The 23,648-nt window shown below is 32.3% G+C and overlaps 1 protein-coding gene across 3 annotated transcripts in view; it reads right to left on the reverse strand.

Annotated features, from left to right (window-relative positions):
• Zeb1 (zinc finger E-box binding homeobox 1) overlaps positions 1-23,648 on the reverse strand; it is a 162,215-nt gene that overhangs the window by 24,325 nt on the left and 114,242 nt on the right. Inside the window, exon 3 of one of the 3 annotated variants that reach the window (XM_047520023.1) lies at positions 7,213-7,272. The exons of 1 other annotated variant lie outside the window; for it this stretch is intronic. In XM_047520023.1, coding sequence (XP_047375979.1) covers positions 7,213-7,272 — 60 coding nt within the window. Of the gene's footprint in view, positions 1-7,212; positions 7,276-23,648 lie in introns of all 3 variants that reach the window. One more of the 3 variants, XM_047520021.1, reaches the window with a different exon arrangement.

Here is a 23,648-nt window from a genome sequence, read left to right on the forward strand (position 1 = left end):
AAGGAGGTAATAAAGGCAAAGACAAAATGTAATTTTAAAGTTCAACTGCTCAAAAGTCTCAAAAGTTCAATTTCCATCCTTTGTTTCTTAAAGCCATACTATTTGGAGCTTTATTAAATATTTGCTTCCATGTTACAGGGAAATAGGCAACAGGGATCATCTTCTTGTGGGTGGGGGTGGCCTGACACTTCAGTAGCAAGTAGTTAATACAAGGTCACTCTGTTTTCCAGATGTGGGTTTTGTTGTTGTTATTGTTTTTTGAGGAAATTTATGTATTACTTGGTACTGCAACCTGAAAGGATTCATTTTATAGTGAAGAGAAAACTGCAAGATAAAATACTGTACACTTAGAACCATAAATCTTTTTTTGACAGAATTTTGTTTAGAAGGGCAAATGGTCTTCTGTAACTCTAGTAATACGGTATTTACAAGTCATCAAAGTTTAACATGAGGTAAAAGAGTACTAAACAGCATTCTTTTGTGTTCTTTTTATGTTTTACTAATAAACACCCAGTTTTAATATTTTATATAATGTGCAATTTAGCATGACAAATATTTAATATCAAGCATACCTGAATACATTATTCATATAAGTTAAACAAAACCATATTAAGGGAAGAATATAAAATCTTGGGCTGTACAGGTACCACAAATCATGATACTCCATTAATAATAAACTAATTTGGAATTCATCTTTAATAACCAAGATTTATTCTTTGTTTTGTGGAGCTGACTGACAAGTATGGGAGTGTTAAGGTTTATATTATAGATGAAACTCTGTTTTTGACAATTACTAACCACAAACAACACTTCCATAGTAGAACACAACTTATAAGGCTCTATGGAATAGTCCTAAAATGTACTGCAAAGTTAAAAAAAAAAAAAACTATAAATGTTAAACCATGAAAGAGAAGGAAAAGAAAAAACTTAATTAAAACTAAGTGATAAAAAGATCTATGCCTGAAAGACATTCATAGTTTGAAGGTAAAAAATAGAAAAATATATTATGCAAATGGAGACTGAAAGCAAGTAGGAGTAGCTACTCTCATAACTGGCAAAGTAAAAGTCAAACCAAAATAAATAGGAAGACAAAGAAGGTCACTTCATATTAGTTAAAAGAACAATCAAGTAACAAGATACAATAATTGTAAATATTTATACCCCAAATTTTGATGCTCCTACTTACATAAAATAAACACTACTTGATACAAAGACTCAGACAGACCCCAATACAATTTTAGGTGATTTCAACATATCTCTCTCACCAATAGGTAGGTCATTCAGACACAAACTAAGTAAAGAATCTTCAGAACTAAAAAGTACTGTTAATCAAATGGAACTAACAGACATCTATTGAATATTTATTTTATCCATTGACAACTGAATTTCTTCTAAGTATCACAAGGAACCTTTTCCAAAAGAGATCATATTTTAGGACACAAATACAAAAAGATCAAGATAGATAATTCCTTTCATTTTATTGGATCATAATAGAATGAAATTAGACATTAATACAAAGATATAAAATAGAAACCATTGGAACACCTGGAGATTAAATAAAACACTTTTAGAAATCAGGAGAGAAATAAAAAAATTCCTAGAAACAAATGGGAACAGAAATAGAAATATCAAAATCCCTGGGGCAGTATGAAGGCAGTTCTAAGAAGAAAATTTACTACATTGAGTACCCACTTGGAAAAAACAAAAACAAAACCAGAAAGATCCCAAATAATTAGTCTAATGTTATATCTCAAGGCCCTATAAAGTCAAGAGCAAACTCATCTCAAATCCCAAAGACAGGAAATAATTAAGATCAGAGCCAAAATTAATGAAATTCAGAATAAAAAATAAAAAGATACATGGGATTAGTGCAAAAATGAACTGATTCTTCTGAAAAGATAAAAGACTGATAAACTGTTAGGCAAACTAACCAAAAGAGAGAAAAGATCCAAATCAACAAAATTAGAGATGATAAAGGAGATATTACCACAAATACTTCTGAAATACAGAGGATCATGGGATTATTTTGAAAATTTATATTCCAACAAATTAGAAAATCTAGAAGACTTTGACAAATATCCAGAAACCTATGACCTACACAAATTGAACCAAGAGGATATAAAAAACCAGAACAGACTGATAAAGAGTAATGAGACTGAAGCAGTAAGTCTTCCAACAAAGTAAAACCCAAGATTAGATGAATTATCAGTTGAGTTCTACCAAACCTATAAAGAACTAATGCCAATTCTCCTAAAATTATTCCATGAAATTGAAAGGGAGGGAAAACTCCTAAGTTCATTCCATGAAACCAGTATTATCCTGATACCAAAACCAGCTAAAGATACATCAAGGAAAAAAAAACTACAGACCAATATCTCTGAACAGACACAAAAATCCTTAACAAATATTAACAATCCATATTTAAAAACATATTAAGAAGAATGCACACCATGATCAAGTTGGTTCAACCCAGGGATGTAAGACTGGTTCAACATATGCAATATATGCGATATATGTAATTCATCACGTAAATAGAATTAAGGACAAAAATCACATGATCATCTCAACAGATGCAGAAAAAGCCTTCAATGACATCCAGCTTGTTCACTTCAATGACTCGCTCACTATAAAAACACTGAAGAAACTAGGGAGAGATGAAACTTAATATCATAAAGCTATCCACTCTCACCACCACTTCTATTCAATATAATTTTAAAACTGTAGCCAAAGCAATCAGGCAAGAGAAGGAAATTAAAAGAATACAAACAGGAAAAGAAGTAGTCACACTATCTGTTTGCCAATGACATGATCATATATTAGAAGAGCCAAAAACTTCTCCTGGAAGACTTGTAGGGCTGATCAACAAATTCAGCAAAGTAGTGGGATATAAGATCAACATACAAAAATCAACAGCTTTCCTATACTCCAATAAGGAATGTGCTGAGAAAGAAACCACAAAAACAATTTCATTTAGAATAAGCTCAAAATATACTTGGGAATAAATCTAACCAAGGAGGTGGAAGACCTCTACAATGGAAACTATGAAACATGAAGAAAGATACTAAAGAAGACCTCAGAAAATGGAAAAGTGTCCATGTTCTCGACTGAGGCAGAATTAATATTGTCAAAATGGCCATCTTACCAAAAGCAATATTCAAATGCAATGTGATCCCACCAGAATACCAATGAAATTTTTCATGGAACTAGAAAAAAGTTCTAAAATTCATACAGAAGAATAAAAAAACCAGGATAGCCAAAGCAATACTGAGCAATAAATGATGTAGGGGCACTACAATACCGTATCTCAAATTATACTACAGAACGAACTACAAAACAAAAAGTGCATGGTACTGGCATAAAAATAAATATGAAGACCATGAAATAGAATGAAAGAAATCTACATAGATACAGACATTTAATCCCTGACAAAAGTATCAAAAACACATATCAGAAAAAACACAACCTTTTTTCACAAATGGTACTGGGATAACTGTATATCCAAATGCAGAATGAAACTTGATCCCTATCTTTCACCCTGCACAAAAATCAACTCAAATTGGATGAAAGACCTAAGCATTGGACCAGAAACACTGCAACTGCTAGAAGAAAATGGAGCCAACACTCCAACATATTGGTGCAGGCTCTGACTTCCTTAATAAGACTCCTAAAGCTCAAGAAATAAATTAAGAATCAATAAGTGTAATGACTTCAAATTAAAAAGCTTCTGTACTACAAGAAAACAACTAAGATCATGAAGAGAGAGCTTACAAAATGAGAGAAAATAATTTTGACTCTTCTGACAGGAGATTAATATCCCAAATATACAGAGAACTCAAAGAATTTATTATCAAAAACCAATAACCCAATCAATAAATGGGCAAATAAACTGAACAAACATTTCTCAAAAGAATTTCTAATGGCCAAAAAATATATGAAAATAGCAATTAGGGGAATGCAAATCAAAACTACACTGAAATTTCATTTCACTTCAGTTAGTTCAGCAATCATCAAGAACACAAAAAAATGCTCATCAGGGTATAAGGAAAAAAGGTACACTCATGTATTGTTGGTAAAACTGATAATTAGTAGTAACACTCTGGAAAGCAGTATAGAGATTCCTCAAAAGCCTAGGAATGGATCTACTATATGAGCCAGTATCCCACTTCTTTGTATTTATCCAAAAGAACTAAAAAAAGCATACGGTAGTGATACATGCATACCAATGTTTACAGCAGCACAATTTACAATAACCAAGTTAAGAAAACAGTCTAAGTATTCCTCAAAAGACAGATGGATAAAGAAAATGCAGTATATTTACACAATGAAGTTTTATTCAGCCATAAATAAGAATGAAATTATATTATATGCTGATAAATAGATGGAATCAGAAAACATAATGATAAGTGAAATAAAGCCTGCCTCAAAGTGAAGGGTTGAATGTTTTCTCTCATTTGCAGAGGTTGGAGAGAAGAAATTTTAAAAAGAGGGTTCTCATGAAAATATAAGGGAGAGTAGCGGAGAAGAGGAAGGGATTGAGGGGGAAGGAGAAATCACGGAAAAGGGGGAGAACTGAAGAATGAAATTGACTAAATTATGCTATGTGTATGTATGAATATATCAGAACAAATCAACTTATATGTATGACTATAATGAACCAATTTTAAAAAATTAACAGCATAGAGTAGAGGAAAAGGATTGGGGGAGGGAGAAGAAAAGAAGGGGGTATTGGGGACAGAAAAGAGCAAATTGTGTTATATGCATTTATAAACATATTAAAACAAACCTCACAATATCCATAGTTAATATGTATTAATAAAAGAAAGTACTTTATCTAAAGAAGGCTATATATTCAACAAATGTTGCTGGAAAAACTGGAAATCCATATGTAACAAAATGAAATTAAACCTCTCTCACCCTGCCAACTCAAAGTGGATCAAAGACTTAAAAACTAAAGCAGAGACCCTGTGCCTAATAGAAGAAAAAGTAGGCCCAAATCTTCAGCATGTGGGCTTACGACCTGACTTCCTTAAAAAGGCTTCTAAATGCAAGAAGTAAAATTAAGAATCGATAAATGGGATGGCTTCAAACTAAAAAGCTTCTTCTCAGCCAAGGAAATAGTAATTTGAATAGAGAGCCTACGGAATGGGAAAAAATCTTTACCATGCACACCTCAGATACAGCGCTAATCTCCAAGATATATAAAAAACTCAAAAAACTTAACACCAAAAAAACAAATAACCCAATCAATAAATGGGCTAAGGAACTGAACAGACACTTCACAGAAGAAGAAATACAACTGATTGACAAACATATAAAAAAATGTTCACCGTCTTTTGCAATCAGAGAAATGAAAATCAGAACTATTCTAAGATTTCATCTCACTCCAGTCAGAATGGCAATTATCAAGAATACAATCAATAATAAGTGTTGGTGAGGATGTGGGGAAAAAGGTATACTCATACATTGTTGGTGGAACTGCAGATTAGTGAAACCATTTTGGAACGAAGTATGAAGATTCCTCAGAAAACTTGGAATTGAACCACCATTTGACCCAGCTATCCCACTCCTTGGTTGTATAAACCAAAGGACTTAAAATTAGCATACTACACTGACACAGCCACGTTAATGTTTATAAAAGCTCAATTCACAATAGTGAAAGTATGGAACCAACCTAGGTGCCCTTCAACAGATGGATAAAGAAAATGTGGTATATATACAGAATGCAATATTACTCAGCCTTAAAGAAGAATGAAATTATGGCATTTGCAAATAAATGGATGGAACTGGAAAGTATAATATGCTATGTGAAATAAGCCAGTCCCCCAAAACCAAAGGTCAAATGTTTTCTCTGATAAGCAGATGCTGATCCATAGTGGGGGGTAGGTAGGGAATAATGAAGGAACTTTGGATTGTACAGAGGGGAGTGAGGGGAGGGGTGGAATGGGTGGAGAGGGGAAGGGGAATAATGTGACAGACATTATTACCCTATATACATGTATGAAAAGAACTAAAAAAAATCAGTCAAAAAAAAGTTAATGAAAATAAATAAATAATAAAAAAAAAAGAAAGAAGGTATAAAAGACACTTAGGGAACTTTTGAGAAAATCTGAATATGAACTAATATATTATTAGGGAATTACTATCAATTTCATTATATAAGAGAATGTATTGTTGGAGATACAAGACAACTGATTTTGTTATATAAGAAAAGGTATTTATTGGAGATTAATGCTGGAGTGTCATGATGTCTATAATTTACTTAGAAATGGTTCAACTAATATATGTATAGTGGAAAATCTGGCAAAATGTTAACAAGTATTGAGTTCAGATGGTAAGAATTCATTCTTTCAACTTTTCAGTAAATTAAAAATTTTCATTAAGAGTTTAAAATCAATGCCTGAATCACAAAATATACTAACTACACTTTGAAGGATATTATTTGGGGGAAAGTTTTAATAATTTGGAATTCAGTTTTCAAGTTTACAACCTAACAGTTCTACCTGATTTAAGGGACACAATAAAAAGTTTCTGGTACAATCATACATGAGATCTGATTTAAGTTTTCCATTCACTCTTTATTCTTTTGCTTCTTAAATCTGCTCTGAATCAATTATAGAGAAATGGTCTTATTTTTCATGGAGTATGTATTTTTAGTTACCTAGAAGCGAACTTCCTTCTTTATTACAACTTTACTTCAGCTTTTTCACTCAGAGAAATCATAAGAAAAAAAAATTAAATCTCTTGTTTTTTGTGATATGTTTACTCAACCACCAATATTCATGATTCTCATATGGTTTGTACATAACCCATGATATATGCTTATTTTTTTCCTCTTCTGCTGACTTGTGGGCAATTCAAAGCAGATTCCAGAAACTAACAATGAAACTCAAAATAGTCATTAGATGTGTACTTCCTTAACTTTGGTAAAAATTTGAAATAAGTTCAAACTGTAAAACAGTTTTTATATTATCTTTAGATAATACTTATAGATTGGAAAATATGCTATATCATGTAAACCTATAAATTTACATTATATTTAAAGAATATTAACTTCTAACTTTTCATGTAGTGCCCCCAATGCCTACTTAAACATTTAAGGAGGACAAGATAAAAGAGGAGGAAATAATCTAAATTCAGGATTTACAAATGCAAAAACTGGTGTCACAAAAGACCTCCTTCAAAGACTACAGTATGAGAAAATGGCAAGAGTACCTGTACATCCTGCATCATCTGCCTGAGCTTCAGGCCCCAGGATTTCTTGCCCTTCCTTTCCTGCTGAAATCAAAGAACAGGGGATTAAAATAGATGCATTTGCCACAAACATTTTAGCTGCTAGAAATCTGAAAAGAATTAGTTCAGATTATATTTAATTTGGATTTTTTTTCCTTTTACAAATATGGGACTGCATTATTGGAAAGTAGTGCTTTATAGAGGTATTAAGCAGTTTTGTCAAAAACAAAAGATATCAGTGAAGATTTAGATATGATTCTGAAGTTAGACATATTTTATAATTATAGGTTGGGTGTCCTTTATCTGAAATGCTTGGGACCAGAAGCATTTTGAATTTCAGATTTTTAATACTGACATATATAAATGGGTTATTTTGGGGATGGGATCCAAGTCTAAATATTGTTTGTTTTAGATATACCTTATACACATAGCCTGAACATAATTTCATACAATATTTTTAGGGTGCCTACATTTTGACTGTGACTTGTCACGTAAGATCAGGTGTCACAATAGCCAGATTGTGGAACCAACCTAGATGTCCTTCAATTGATGAATGGATAAAGAAACTGTGGTATATATATACAATGGAATATTACTCAGCCATAATGAATGATAAAATTATGGCATTTGCAGGCAAATGGATGAAGTTGGAGAATATCATGCTAAATGAGATAAGCCAATCTCAAAAAACCAAAGGACGAATGATATCGCTAATAAGTGGATGATGACACATAATGGGGGGTGGGAGGGGTTAGTGTTAGGGTTAGAGTTAGGGTCAGGGAGGGGGGCAAGAATGGAGGAAGGAAGGACTGTATAGAGGGAAAAGAGGGGTGGGATGGGTGGCAGGGAAGGGAAAAAATAACAGAATGAATCAAACAACATTATCCTATGTAAATTTATGATTACACAAATGGTATGCCTTTACACCATGTACAAACAGAGAAACAACATGTATCCCATTTGTTTACAATAAAAAAAAAAAAAAGATCAGGTGTCATGTCAGTGCCTGGAGTTTCAAATTTGAGTTTTTCAGATTAGGGATGTTCAACCTGCATAAGCATACTAGGATTTTAGTAGTATTTTAGGAAAAGAGCTGTACTTAAAGGTAGTATGATCAGCAATTTAGACTTAACGGACATATATAGAATATACCATCCAACAAAGAACGAATACACTTTCTTCTCAGCAGCACATGGATCCTTCTCTAAAATAGACCATATTTTTTTTCATTTATTTTCCAAAGCACTCATTTCTGTGGTCCAAGGTACTTTGCTAAATATTTCATAAACTTGTTTCTTTTAACCTTCATAGCAACCTTTTTATTTTTATTTTTAATTTTGGGGGGTATAGGAATAGCTCCCAGGGGCACTTAACCACTGAGCCACATTACCAGCTCTTTTTAAAAATATTTTATTAAGAAACAGGGTCTCACTGAGTTGTTTAGGGCATTGCTAAGTTGCAGAGGCTGGCTTTGAACTCGCAATCCTGCTGCCTCAGCCTCCCAAACCACCAGAATTAAAGGCATATGCCACCACATCAGTCATAACAACCTATTTTATAACTTGAAAAAACAAAACAAAAGTTGAGGCTTGGAGAAGTTAAATAATTTGCCCATGGACACACAGCTATTGAATGGGATAAGTGGAATTTGTATGCAGATATGACTGACTTCAAAGCCCTTTCCATTACACACTTCCATATTAGAAAACCAGAGAGGTTAAATGGAATGTCACTGTGCCCAAAGCAAACACCTAAGGCACTATGCTTTTTCTTCTACTCTATTCATTATTCCTACAACTGAGAAACAGTAATAAATAATAATAGTGTTATGGATAAACATGTTTAGAAGTTTGTGATTTTCCCTTCCCACCTCTATGTTTGTAATAGGCTACTTATTGTATTGAATACAGAACAGATTCAGAGTAAATATTCTATATTATAAATGCATACTTTTGACATACAAATTTTTATATATTTGGGCATCTTTTATTTATTATAAAAGTTGATTAAGAACACGTGAATATATTGAAAGACAGAAAGGAGTTAAAAATTGCTCTTTTAACTGTAGCAGAGTATATGTGCTTATTATGATCAGAATAATTTTAATTAATTCATTAATCATTAATTTTGGTCCTGATAATTAAACCCAGGGGTACTTAATCACTAAGTCATATCCCCAGTCCATTTTATTTTTTATTTTGAGACAGGGCCTTACTAAGTTGCTTAGGGTCTTGCTAAGTTCTTGAGGGTAGCTTTGAATTCGAGATCCTCCTGCCTCAGCCTCCTAAGCTGCTGGGATTACAAGGTATGAGCCACTATTCCTGGCTAATCAGAATAATTTTAAAGTCATACTAAACATAATATAGGTATCTGCACCATAATCAAATTCCACTAAACATGTCAGTTGAAAACCTTGATGTTGGAGTTCTCTTCAGTTTGTTGAGAAAAAGCACTAATTAAGTAAAGTATCTTTGCACTGAATGTATTTCTTTAAGATTTTTGGATTATCCGGTAGATTTATTCAGCAGATTTTAACTTTTATATGAATATTTAAAGATAATCACTGTATGAGAAATAGTTAAAATAAGTACAAATTGTTTTAGGTCAACATAAAACACTAAGATAGATAAGTATGAGATTAACTTCTAAAAAACTTCTCATTTTGTACTTCCTACCAGCACAGTAACAATTTAAAAATTCCTATTAAGGGTTTACTAAAATACAGAATATATGCCAGCATTTGCCAAATGTCTGCAGACCTCTAATATCTCTCACCCTTTTTTTCTTTCCAGTGCATCTGCTTACCAAAATAAAAAACAGTATGCCAACTATGTAATTATATGATATTATAGTTACTTATTATTATATATCTATGTCCTTTATTTCTCCTCAAATGAACAGACTATCACTTGTTAAGATGAAATATAACATTGATATTAAAAGTTAAAATGAAAGGAAAGATGGTGGAATGAGACAAACATTATTACCCTATATACATATATGATTGCAAGAATGGAATGATTCTACATTGTGTACAACCAGAGAAATGAAAAGTTGTACTCCATTTGTGTACAATGAATCAAAATGCATTCTGCTGTTATGTATAACTAAACAGAACAAACAATAAAAAAGTTAAAATGACATTTTTAGATTACCAATTTTTCTACTTACAGTTACTAGAGCTAATTTAAAAACTATCTGCAACTCAATTAAATGATTTCTTCATTTCATATTTGAAATGATTCCTTCTTTCATATTTGCTTGGGATAAAATCTAGTCTCTTTAGATGAGCATTTAGCATATTTTAGAATCTATTCTCAGTCTTATTACCCACAATTTAAAAACTGTAAGTCTCCACTCTCTTCTTCTCAACATTGCAGTTAGTATTTTGGTTGAAGAACTAAAACCATATGGCTTAATGAAAACAGTAAATATCCTAATGTTGGCCTGTAATGTGAACACTCTTTTTTCACTGCAAAAAGTATCATCCAGAAATATCCTCCCTTTCCCACCATCCACAAACTTCCAGGAGATATACTCGAAAGGGGTGTTCTCAATAATTTTTACACAGCATTCTCCCTAACGTGTTCTGATCTTATGCCTAGTTCAGGAAATATAAAGGGAGTAAAGCAATAAAATCTACTTGTACAAAGGATTTACCTCTAAAAGACAATAATGTCAACACACTATGATTGGTTAACCTAAATTCAATTTAAAAAGTAGCAGCAGAATGCTCCTTAGGCCTCCACTTTTAGTGTGAATTCCAAAGCACATATTTATAAATGAGGAAAACTCCCCAGTAATAAGACTTATTTTCAAATGAGGGCAAAATACAACATGAAAAGTAAGTCATAAAATACTAATCAGCAATAAAAGGAACAAACTATTGACATATGCAACATCTTTGATGAGAAAGATGAAATATATAAGAAATTATAGAAAGTGAAAAAGTCATTCCAAAAGGTTACAGACTGTCTAATTTACATGACACTTTTGAAATCACAAAATTTTAAATATGGAGAACAGAATAGAATCCCTGATTGCCAGGGTTTAGGGATGAGGCAAAGGAGAGCAAGAGATTATACAAGAGGCTCTGTAGTACTGGAACTGTTCTGTATTGACTATCAGTATCAATCTCAATATATATGCTAAGCGTGGTTTCCATTATAGTTTTGTAAGATGTTACCACTGGGCAAAAATGGGTCAAAGGTACATGGGAGCTCAGTAAATTATCTGTGACTCTCTAATTATTTGTGAATGCATTATTTTATCAAAAAGTTCAATTAAAAATAGATCAAGGGGAAATATCAGAAATTTAGATCAAAAGAGATAACTGCTTATTCATTTTAGTCATAAGATGAAATTAGTTTTTACTAAGTAAAAACAAAAATGACAAATGCAATTCATTTTAGTTTAAAATTCAGAAGAATTATTACTTGAAGGATTGAACCAAAGTATATGACTGATTATTTAGCATGTTATTCTAAAACTTGCATGTTTGAAATTCAGAACAATGCATTTGTAACCATTTCACATATGTTCAGAGAAATTTTATAGTAATCCCTCAGCACAGTAACAGACTAAGTGAATCAGATTTTCCATGCCTGTAGTAAGTCTTTTCTAAGCCTGCTTTCTGTTATACCACACTACTGTCCCTGCTAAGGGAAACCTATCCAAAAAGCAAATGTCAACCAATTTCTGAGTTCAAACTTCAATTAGGAATGACATGTTTCACTGTGTACTTTTCTACACTTCATTTTTTCCCACATTATATTACGGTAATAACTGTAAGTAGAAAAATTAGCAACAATTGGCAAACACTGGCATGCATATATACTGCAAATACTGTGGTACAGGTTGAACAACACTAACTTAAATTTCTGATCTTTAGAGTATTTTTGAGTTTGGAATTTTAGGGATACTAAATGGCTAAAGTTAATGAGAACATTCCAAAATTTTATAAACTCTAAAACCTGAAATAATTTCTGATCCCAAGAATTTCAGATAAGGGGTGCTCAATCTGTAAAATTATTCAGCAAAGTCATAGCAAATAAAATTTCGATGTCCATGAATATCGGTTAACTTAGATAAAAAAACATACTTGAGTTAAGACTTCAGAGTACTACAGCTTGATTTCCTTTACTTTGTTGTTTTTCAACTCTGGTATCCTTGGTCTAGAGGTGGGCATTGGGGCACTCTGGTTTTAGCTTAAGATGCATAAAGGTGCTCAAAGAAGATAGGAATACTCACTTCCCTCCTCTATTCCCTTTTCTCCTGGTTCCCAGCTCATTACAGGTAGGGACAATGGTAATAGCAGGAGCTTGAAGGCACCTAAAACTCTGAGGGAGGGAAACAACTTCTTCAATTAAGAACCATGACTCCAAGAGGATGAAAGAATGTCAGCTGAGTTCTTTTACTCCCTGTTGTCTTGCAGCTCTTCTTCCTACCTGCACAGTTCAGGATGTATTTGGCTAAGTGGGATAAATAAAGTCCCAGATTTTTTGCAAGAAAAGGAGTATCCTTTGAGGGAACTGAAAGTACTGGGAAGATCATAAAAAGGAGATGCTCAGGAAAATGACCCTTTACATTTGTTTATGAACTCCTAGCTTTATACCCACAGAATTTGAGAACCCAAGTATAGGACAGACCAATACCCACGTGCCAGACTGACCACAGGATGTTACAATAGGACAGATTCAAATAGCACTGCAGAGGCTTTAAAAATTGAGCATGAACACATAACAGACAGAAAATTGGTTAGCACTTACAGACTGACTACAACTAGATAAGTGGCCTGCTAAATCAAAAATATCATAACTTAATTATCTAAATGTCCAAGATACAATATAAAGTAAATTTGGCATACAATGAATCAGGCATGTCTCAACTTGTATGGGAAATGATGATCAGAAGATAGCAACCTTGAGAAGACACAGATGTTAGAATCATCAGACAAAGCCTTCAAGGCAGCTACCCTAAAACTGCTCCAAGAAATGGTAGTGAACACTATGGAAAGATAGAAAGTTTTAGCAAATTCTCAGGAAACATAAGATAAAAATAAGAACCAAAGAAAATTCTAGAAATAAAATAACAACCAAAAAGGAAAAACCACTAAATGAGCTTAACAGCAAAATGGAGATGAAAAAAGTAAATGAGAACTTGATAGGAAATTGATGGAATTTATTCAATCAGAACAATAAAGAGCAAACAGATTTTTTTTAAAGTACAGTATCAGGGATGTGTGGAATAAAAATAAAGCATGTAATCATATTATTGGAGTCCCAGAAAGAAAAGAGAATATATGGTGCAGAAAAATTTCAAGAAAAAATGTTTAAAAACTCCCAGAATTTAGAAAAAGACATAAACCTATCAATTCAAGGAGTTCACTAAACAGCAAATTAACAAACACAAAACAATCTATGCCCAAGTCCATCAAACTATAAAAACTAAAATTAAAAAAATTCTCAAAAAGAGCCAGAGACAATAATACATGACTATCAAAGAGCAATGATTTGAAAGACTATGGATGTATCATCAGAAATCATGTATTCTATAAAGAAGTAGAACATCTTTAAAGTACTAAAAGAACAAAAAATACCCAGTCAGCTCAAAGTTCTATATCCAGTGAAAATGTCCTTTAGGAATGAAGGAAAACAGAATAAAAACATTCTCAGATGAAGGAAAGCTAACAGAATTCATTGCCAGCAGGCCTGTTCTAATAGCACTGCTAAAGGAAGATCACCAGAAAAAAATGAAAATGGTATCAGAGGGACACTTAAATGTCAGGAATGGAAGAAAAACAAGAGAAATGATGTGGTATATATGAAAACTTCAAAATAAAGGAAGGAAGATAATGGAACCCACTTGGCACTAAGTTTTCTATATTCCTCTTGAGTGATTCTAAGTGGACTAAAAAGTTAAATATGTACATTCCAAGTCTCATGTTGTACCAACTGAGCTAGCTGAGTACTCCAAAGTATGTGCACTCTACTCTATAACATTAACATTTTAAAAATCTATGTAAAGAGATAGAATAAAAAATTAAATAAATTAAAATACAAAATTTTAAATGATCCAAAAGAACTTAGGAAAGAAGGATCAGAATAATGATAAACAGGAAATAGAAAACAAATACTAAAATGGTAAACCTACACCTTAACATTAAAAATTACATGACAGGTAAATGGCCTAAACAAACAAACAAGGGATAGAGATTGTCCGAACAGAAGGGAAAAAAACAAGCTCCATTTACATGCTAGCTACAAAATTATTTTCAAATGTAATAATACCAATAGGTTGAAAATCAAAAGAATGGAAAATTATGTCATGCAATACTGATCAAAAGAAAGTTGGACTGATTATATTAATTATCATACAGTAGACTGTTGAAGCTAAGAAGATTACCAGGGATAAAGGGATAGAGAGAAACACTGCATAATGAGAAGAGTCATTTCACCAATAAAATATAATAATCTTAAATATATATGCATCTAAAAACAGAGCTTTTAAAACAAGTGAAGCAAAAATGGAGATTAGTTGACACATCCATAATTATAATTGTAGACTTCAATACTCCCTTCATATTAATAACTGATAGAACAACTAGAAAAATTCACCAAGGACACAGAAGAACTAGGCCATACCAACAAGTAGATCCAATTGGCATTTACAGAACATTCTACTCCAAAATGGCAGACTACACATTCCTTTCAAGTGCATGCAGAACATTCATGAATATACAACATATCCAGGATTATAAAATAACACTTAACAAAATTTAAAGAAATGAAACCAAACAAAGTTACATTGACCTGAATGAATGTAAACTAGGTGTCAATAGCTGAATAATAACAAGACAATCTCCGGACATGGAAATTAACATACTGCTAAAGAATCTCTGGATTAAAGAAGAAAATTAAAATTCAAAAAAGTTTGTGGGATGTCTCTAAATGAGTGATTAGAGGGACAAGTATGGCATTAAATACTTATGTAATAAAAGAAGACCTCAATAATTCTAAGGTGCCATGTTACAAAAGTAGAAAAAGAGGAGCAAAATATAAACAGAAGGAAATAATTCAGATCAGAAAGCAACAAAATTATCACAGAAAAAAATGGAGAAATTCAATGAAACAAAAAGCTGGTTATTTGAAAAGATCAATACAACTGACAAACCTTTAGTAAGGCTGACAAGCATAAAAAAAGAGGGAAGACACAAATTACTAGAATCAAAAACGAAGAGAGTAACAGTACAGAACCAGTAGATGGTAAAAGGGTAATATAGGAATACTGTGAACAACTTTACACACATAAATTTGAAAACTTTGAAATGGACCAATTTCTCAAGAACAAGAAAATACTAAAACACAAGATGAAACGAATAAACCAAATATTCTTATAGCTATTTAAAAACTGACTTTTAAAACATTCCTCTAAAACAAAACAAAGCTACCACGTCTATGATTTTACTTACAAACTTTATTAGAAATTTTAAGAAGAATAACAGCAAATTTAAACAATTTTTTTTCAAGAAAAAGTAAAGGAATGTTTTCTAAAGCATTTTGTTAGGCCACATTATTCTGATAATAAAATTATGCACAATAGTACAAAAAGAAAAGGTGAAGCTATAGACCAATATCCTCAATGGACACTGATACAAAAAATATTCAAAAAAGCATTAGCAAATCAAATTCAGCAATGTAGAAAATAAAAGGACCAAATCAAATTCAGCAATGTATAAAAGGACCACATGAAGTTTTATAGGGAATCAAGGTTCATTCAATATTTGAACATTCATTAATGTACTCCACCATACTAAAAGGCTAAAGAAGCAAAACCACATGTTAATTTCAACTGATACAAAAAGTGTTTAAAGAGTGGTAATACAAAAAAAGCAGTGAAAAAACTCATCTATTCATGATAAAAAAACTTCCAGCAAACTAGGACTAGGAGGGAACTCACTAAATTCGATAAAGGGCATCTATAACAGTTAACATTATTCTTGTTTTAAATTTTATTGGTTCTTCTTAGGTATAAATGACAGTTGAATCTATTTTGATAAAATTATATAAACATAGGTTATATTTCTTCTAATTAGGACCTGATTCTTGTGGGTGGGCACAATGGTGAGGTTCACTTAGCTAGTTTGATTTGTGTACATAGGAAAATTGTGTTCCACTGTCTTTTGTATTCCTTTCCCCAGTCCCTTCCTTTCATTCCCCTTTGTCTAATCTACTGAATTTGTCCTCTTCCCCTTCCCCAGTTAACATTATTCTTAAAGGTAAAAAACTAAATGCTTTCCACCAAGACTGGAGTAAAAGGCAGGCATATTTATAGTCAACAGTTTTCTTGGCATCTACCAATAAGTCAATAAAACTAAATAAAAGCATATATATTAGAAAGGAAGAAATAGACCTGTACCTATTTGTAGAGGAAAAGTTTCTCTACTCAGAAAATCACAAGAAATCTACAAAAAACTCTTAGAACTAATAAGCAAGTTTAGCAAGTCTACAGGATACCAAATCAAAACACAAAACTCAATCATATTACTATATACTAGTAAAGAACTGGAAACTAAAGAAAAAAGCCTCAAGTTATTCATAAGAGCTCAGTTTTCAAATAAGTAGGTATAAATGTAACAAAATATGCACATGATCTATATTCTGAATATGGAATATAGATCTATAAAACACTAAGAAATCAAAGACCTAAAGAAATGTAGAGATGTAGTTCACAAACTGAAATACTCCTCAACATAATAAATATGTGGGTTCTCTTTAACCTATCTATAGATTTAATATAATTCAAATCAACATCCCAGCAGGATTGGTTTCAATATAGATGAGATTACTCTAGAATTTGCATGGAAAGGCAAAAGAACTATAATGGTCAAAACAATTTTGTGAAATAAATAAAGGTGGAGGAATAACATTCCCTAAATTTAAGACTTCTTATGTAGCTATAGAAATGAGGATTATATAGTATGAGAAAAGGGACACAGAGATCAACAGAACAGGACAGAGTCCAGACACAGACCCACAGAGATACGGACAAATTAGTTACTAACACAGGTGCAAAACTTATTCAAGTGAGAAAGGGTAGTCTTTCAACTAATAGTGCTGAAACAACTGGGCGTCCACACCAAACAAACAAAAAAGTTAACCTTAATTCAACCTCACATTTTATAAAAAAATTAATACCAAATAGATCATTTACCTAATTAAAATGTAAAGAAAGCAAAGGAGAAAATCCTGATGATCTGGAGTTAAAGAAAGAACTCTTGGATATGATATCAAGAGCATGATCTATAAACCGAAAAACCGATAATCTGGACTTGAAATTTAAAACTTTTGTTCTGGGAAAACCTAGGGTAAGAGAATGAAGAGACAGGACAGATTGGGAAAAATGCATTTACTACAACTGCAAAGGACTCTAAAAGCTTAATAATAATAAAGCAACTCAGAAAATACACAAAATATGTTAATAGATACTTCACTGAGATGATCTATACAATGTACATAAGTAAGTATATACATCTACATGTAGTAATTAAATGTGAAAATATGTTCAGTTTCACTAGCTATTACAGAAATGCAGATTGAAACCACACCTGCCATGACCTCACATAACCATCTATTAGGATGGTTAAAGTAAAAAATATTGATAAAATCAAATGCTTGTGAGGATGTAGAGAAACTGAATCTCTATTGGGGAGTGTGGTACAACCATTCTGGTAAAGTTTGGCAGTTTCTTAAAACATGAAATATACATTTAACATATGATGCAACAATTATACTTCTAGGTTCTTACCTACAGAAATGAAAACTCATGTTCACCTTCCCCCAAAACCTGTACACTAATGTTTAACAGTTTATTTGTTATCTCTATAAACTAGAAACAACCCCAAATGTCCTTCAACAGCTAAATGAATAAAGAAACTGTGGTACACCCATACAGTGGAATAGTACTCATCAATAAAAAGGATCAAACTGTTGAGGTATGCAATGACTTGACTGATTTTCAAAGGCACACCGAATGAAGTCAGATACAAAATATTTCATACTGTCTTGATACCATTTTTAAGATATTCTCCAAAAGAATAATACTATAGTGACAGAGAAAGACTATGGTTTGCAGGGTCTGCAGTGGAAGGAATAATATGACCAAAAAGGTGTCAATACCCTTGAGGTTTCTGGTGATGGAACAATTCATTGCCCTGACTCTGGAGGTTGTGATATGCATGTGTTTGAGTGAGTGTGTGTGTGCGTGTGTGTTACAAAAGCTCAAAGAACTGTACATCGATAAAAAAGTTGATTTTACTCTGTTAATTAAAAAGGATTCCTGAGTTCTTAACAAAAAAAAATGAAAAAAAAAGTGTTTTCTAGCTCAAGGTGCTAATTCTATAAATGGAAATTTAACAGAACTAGAGTATATGTAAATTTTAAAAACTGTTTTGATATTTTATGCTATTACTTGAGAAACAAATTGGTAATTACATACAACAATGGATTTGTAGTTAACTAATTCAAATTGTAAAAGAGAAGTCAAATCCAGAAATCTCCTGGATACTTTTAGAAAAAGAAATAAGGAGGCAATGGATAAAAGAAAAGGTTTTAGAGTCAATTAAGCCTTGGTTAAGATTCTGGCTCTACTGAGTCTATGAAGGACCTTGGAAGAGTGATATGAGCTCTTCTTGTCCTTAAAGTTAACACATTACCAAATAGGACTGTTGTGAACACTGTAAATGTATAAGAAGTATTTAGTCCAATGAGAAGCACATAGAAAATGCTCAATGTTACAGGCATTATAATGGATTATGATGATACAGTCATTGTTTTGAGACTATTATCTTTATTACATGTAAGATTTGGAGATCACCTTGTCTGAAACATTTTGACCTCAAATTAACTCATTAAACTCTAAGAGCAGGGTACAAGTGGATTGACAGTTACAGTAATCATTTAATTCCTAACTAATCCATTCACCCACTCATTATTTGAGAGCCTACCATGATCCAGAAGTTCTTCTAAGTGCTGAAATACACAATTTAAAAGACTTCACTACTAACCTTAAAGAACACAGTTTAAGGGAGTGAGACAATTACACCATTATGGGTGCTGCAACAGGATGCCAATGGATTGCATGACAACTTAATTACCATCTTTTTTGCTTAATTAAATTGTTCTGAAGAAACTGATTTAACAAACAGTGACATTTGTTCTGAATACAACACTGACAATGAGTAAAATAATCTAATTACATTCATTTTCAATCATCCATGTACTTCATTATTGTTCCTTTTCTCTGAGGTAGTAGGGAAAAAATCATTTACCCAAAAGACTAACAGTAAGTAACATGCTTGCATATAAGCAGGTTACCTATTTTTACCGTTAATTAGTTAAGCATAATATCCCAAGTACCAAACCATCTGCATGACTTATGGTAATGTAGAGGTTAATGGCATAACTCCCAGATTCAGATCACCTGCTTCAAATCTCAGATCACACTTAATAGCAGTGACTCTATAAATGATCCACTGTCTTTCTATCTTTATTTCCTCATCTATAAAATGGGGCTGTCATCTGCCTCATTATGGTATCATAAGAATTAGATTAATATATGCAAAACACAATTTAGAACATTACTTGGCACATAGTGCACAGTAAAATTTATCTATGATTATTTTCAATATTAGCATGTGGTTTGTGGATTTGGGTGAATTTTATTGTATGGAGGGTTGTACTCTACAGAATAATGATTCCCTAAAGATATTCACATTCTAATCCTCCAACTTCATGAAAATCATAACTTCAATTGTAAAATGGATTTTGTAGATGTGACTAAAGTTACAGACTTTGAGATGGGGAGATTATCCTGGTTTATCTAGGTGAGCCAATTACTCATATGAACTCCAAAAGTGGAATAAATGAAAGCAAAAGTGTAGAAGATGACATTAAGAAGTAGAAGACAGTCTAATTTCAGAATCTTGACCTGTACTGCTTGCCCTAAAGATAGAGCAAAGGGGTCATGAGCCAAGGAATGTAGGTACCCTCTGAAGGCTGGGAATGGTTCTCAGCCCGCAAGGAAATGGGGTCCTCATACAACCAAAAGGATCTGTCTTCTGAATGAGCAAGGAAAGGGATCCTCCCTGTGAACATCCAGTAAGGAATGCAACATTCATATTAGATTTTAGCCCAGCAAGATTAAGATGACTGTAATATAATACATTTGTGTTGTTTAAAACAATCAAGTGTGTGATAATTTGTTATGGTAGCAGCAGAAAACTAATACAAGTGGTTTAATATTTCTAGAGCAGGAAGAAGAATGAAGATAACAGCTATTTGTCTGTTAGCTATAGGGAAGATTGCTATGTAGAGGGTAGAGTTCAATATTGTTTCCGTTTTGTTGCTTTAGTTTCCTCATACAATGAATTGAATTCTAACCATTATTGGACCTGAGTCTTGCTGGAGGCCACAGTATATTCAAAAGAAGTACAGACATGGTAACTGCTCAGAAGATGTTTCTGTATGTATAGGAGCTGATAGTACGATCAAACTACTTTCCTACTGATCTAACATTATATTCAATGTGTATATGTTTTTTTGTTGGGTTAACTAGAAAAAGGAAACAATGAAATGCTTTAGAACAAAGAATCAGAGACTTGGTTTTGAATCTTGGTTTTTCATTTATTTAATGTGTTATTTTGGCAAAATATTTAACTTTCTTTCTGAGCCTCAGTTTCCCTCTTTATATGTAAAGTGGAGCTAGAAGGTACCTCACAGAGTTGTTATAAGAATGAAAAGAAAGAACGTTCAGGAAATCAATTAGCATTAGGCCTGGACAGGTTCACACAAAGTATTATTTTTCTTGGTAAATGTGTAAATGTTAGCTTTACAACTAAATGCTCATTTATTGTGTCAGCCGTTCTAGTTCTTCAATGGTTCTCAAAATCCAAAGCAAATCTAAAAGAAAAGTCTTAATTAAAGGTGGAATAAACCTGATTTATCTTTGCCCCCAATTTCAAGGTATTGAGACCAGCTCTAAAATGGTAGGAAAATAAATTGACACCCCCTAATGTGGAGGCAACCCAAGAAGAGTACAAAGGACCTGCTTAAGACCTTGGGGCTAGTTACCAGTTGTTCTACTAGAAAGGCTAAGGAATGAGACAATGGCCAAAGATTTGAGAATGAGCTTTGGATAGGTTATGTATTTTCTAAGTTGAGTTATTATGTTTAACTATTTTCTCTTTTTTCCTGTTTATTAAAATAATTTTGAAAATTCCAATTTGTTCAGAAATACTAATATAATTCAAAGAATTTTTGCTTCATTTTGATCAAGATTTAAAGAACACTTTTAATTTGTACAATTTTTGACTGAGAAGTTATATAAATAGTGCAAAAGTTCCTGCATACTCTTCAACCAACTTCCTCTAATAAGAACATCTCATATAATCAAAGTACTATTATATAAAACATGAAATTAATAATATAATACTACTAACTAATCTACAAATCTTACTTGACTTCTGCAAGTTTTCCCACTAATCTCATTTTTTTCCTTGGTTCAAAAACCAATTTAGTATCCTACATTGAATTTAGGATATGTCTTGTTTCTATAGTCTACTACCAAAATCTGATAATCCAATCAATTAGACTTTGCCAAATTGCTTTGGTCTTTCCTTGTACCTTATGACCTTGACATTTTGATAGATCACCCTCAACCTGAATTTCTCTGATGTTTTCTAATGATTAGACTGAGGCTATACATTTTGAGCAGAATACCACCATGCTCTTGTCAACATATCACACCAGTGGTATATCATATATCACAGTCCTATTACTGGTGATATTAACTTTGATTTCCTGGTAAATGAGGTTTCTTCATACTACTTATGATGTCTCTCTTGATAATTAATAATTATCTTGTGGAGAAATACTTTGAAATATGCCAGTTCCCCTTTTTCTCCTTAAAACTTCATACACTAATTTTAAGCATTCATTGGTAGTTCTCATCTGAAATAGTTATTACCATGGTGTTTGTATAAAAGTGAGTTTTCATTTCCCTAATTACTCATTAATTTATAATTGGAATTCTACTATAAAGAAGGGCTATTACCCCTTTACTCCACATATTTAAGTAGATAGGGATGCACTGATATTTATCTTATTCTATGGCTTATTATCCAATACTATCATCATTTATTTTGCTGCAAATATTTTTCTAGATTTGGCACTGGGAGCTCCTTCACATGACTACTGTGTCCTTTTAGTGTGGTATAATAATTTTATATTTATGTATTTGTTTTCACTTAATGTTCTAGCTCATCTTATATTTTCACTGACCCTGGAATGGAATCAGTCATTTCTCTAAAGAGCTTTGCCCTGTTTATTGGAGAATGGTATTTAAAACTCAGATTTGGCACTAGTTATACTCACTGCTATCAGGTTTGCTGAGAAAGCATGATATACTAATACAGGTCTATTACAAATGAGATGTGGAAGAAAAGAAATAACTTATATAACAATACTTTGATTATAAACTATAAGGCCAATGAGAGAAAGAACTATACACACTGTGTTGAAGGTAGCACATTTGATAGGGATTTTTAAAAGGGCAGAGTACACAAGTGAAGTTCAGCATTGTAAAGACAGCCCTAACTCTCTCACTAGTGCTATTTCTGAGTACTGAGATACTCAGAGGTTTGTAAATATTAGTGCTATATATTTAGTGCAAATGGAAGTGGATTCCCTTATAAATAGAGTTTCAAAAAAAAAACCCTCTGGGATTATTTGGCTCAATGTCTTCATTTTACAGATTCAAGGGGGGAATTCAAGAGACAATGGTACAGTGAAGACTGGAAATCACATTCTGAACTAGCCCAACATCACACTCCACCTCTGGTTGAAGAGGATTCCAAAGAGTAAGTTAAACTAAGTCTTAAGGAATAAATACAATTTGGCTCAATGTATTTGTGCAGTCTACTTACAGTATTTTATTATTATTTGTGCCTAAGAAAGGCTTACTACTATGGTGTATAAGATCAGAATCTTAAATATTTTTTTTGATAAAACTTTTCATTGCTTTGTTATTTTTATACATAAGTAAATTTCTAGAGTTTTAAAACTTCATTTGAAAAAATATGTAAGTTGCTATTGGGACATTTAAAAAACTCAACAATTTTAAAATACTAAGAAATAGCTAACATATTAAACAATATTTCATTGTATCAGATTAGTTTTGTATAGATGTTTTAAAACTGAAAGCATAGGGAGTCTTGAAGACAGGTGTCTCAAAAGTTAATATTGAATTTAAAAAGGTTTAACTGACACAAGCTTGAAGTGTTTGACTGAACCACAAGATCTTATAAGATGAAGACAGATATGTTGGAATACTGCCAAATCATATTTTCTTTCCCACAAAGA

The sequence above is a fragment of the Sciurus carolinensis genome, chromosome 12 (assembly GCF_902686445.1).
Source record: "Sciurus carolinensis chromosome 12, mSciCar1.2, whole genome shotgun sequence".
Classification (NCBI taxonomy): Eukaryota; Metazoa; Chordata; class Mammalia; order Rodentia; family Sciuridae; genus Sciurus; species Sciurus carolinensis.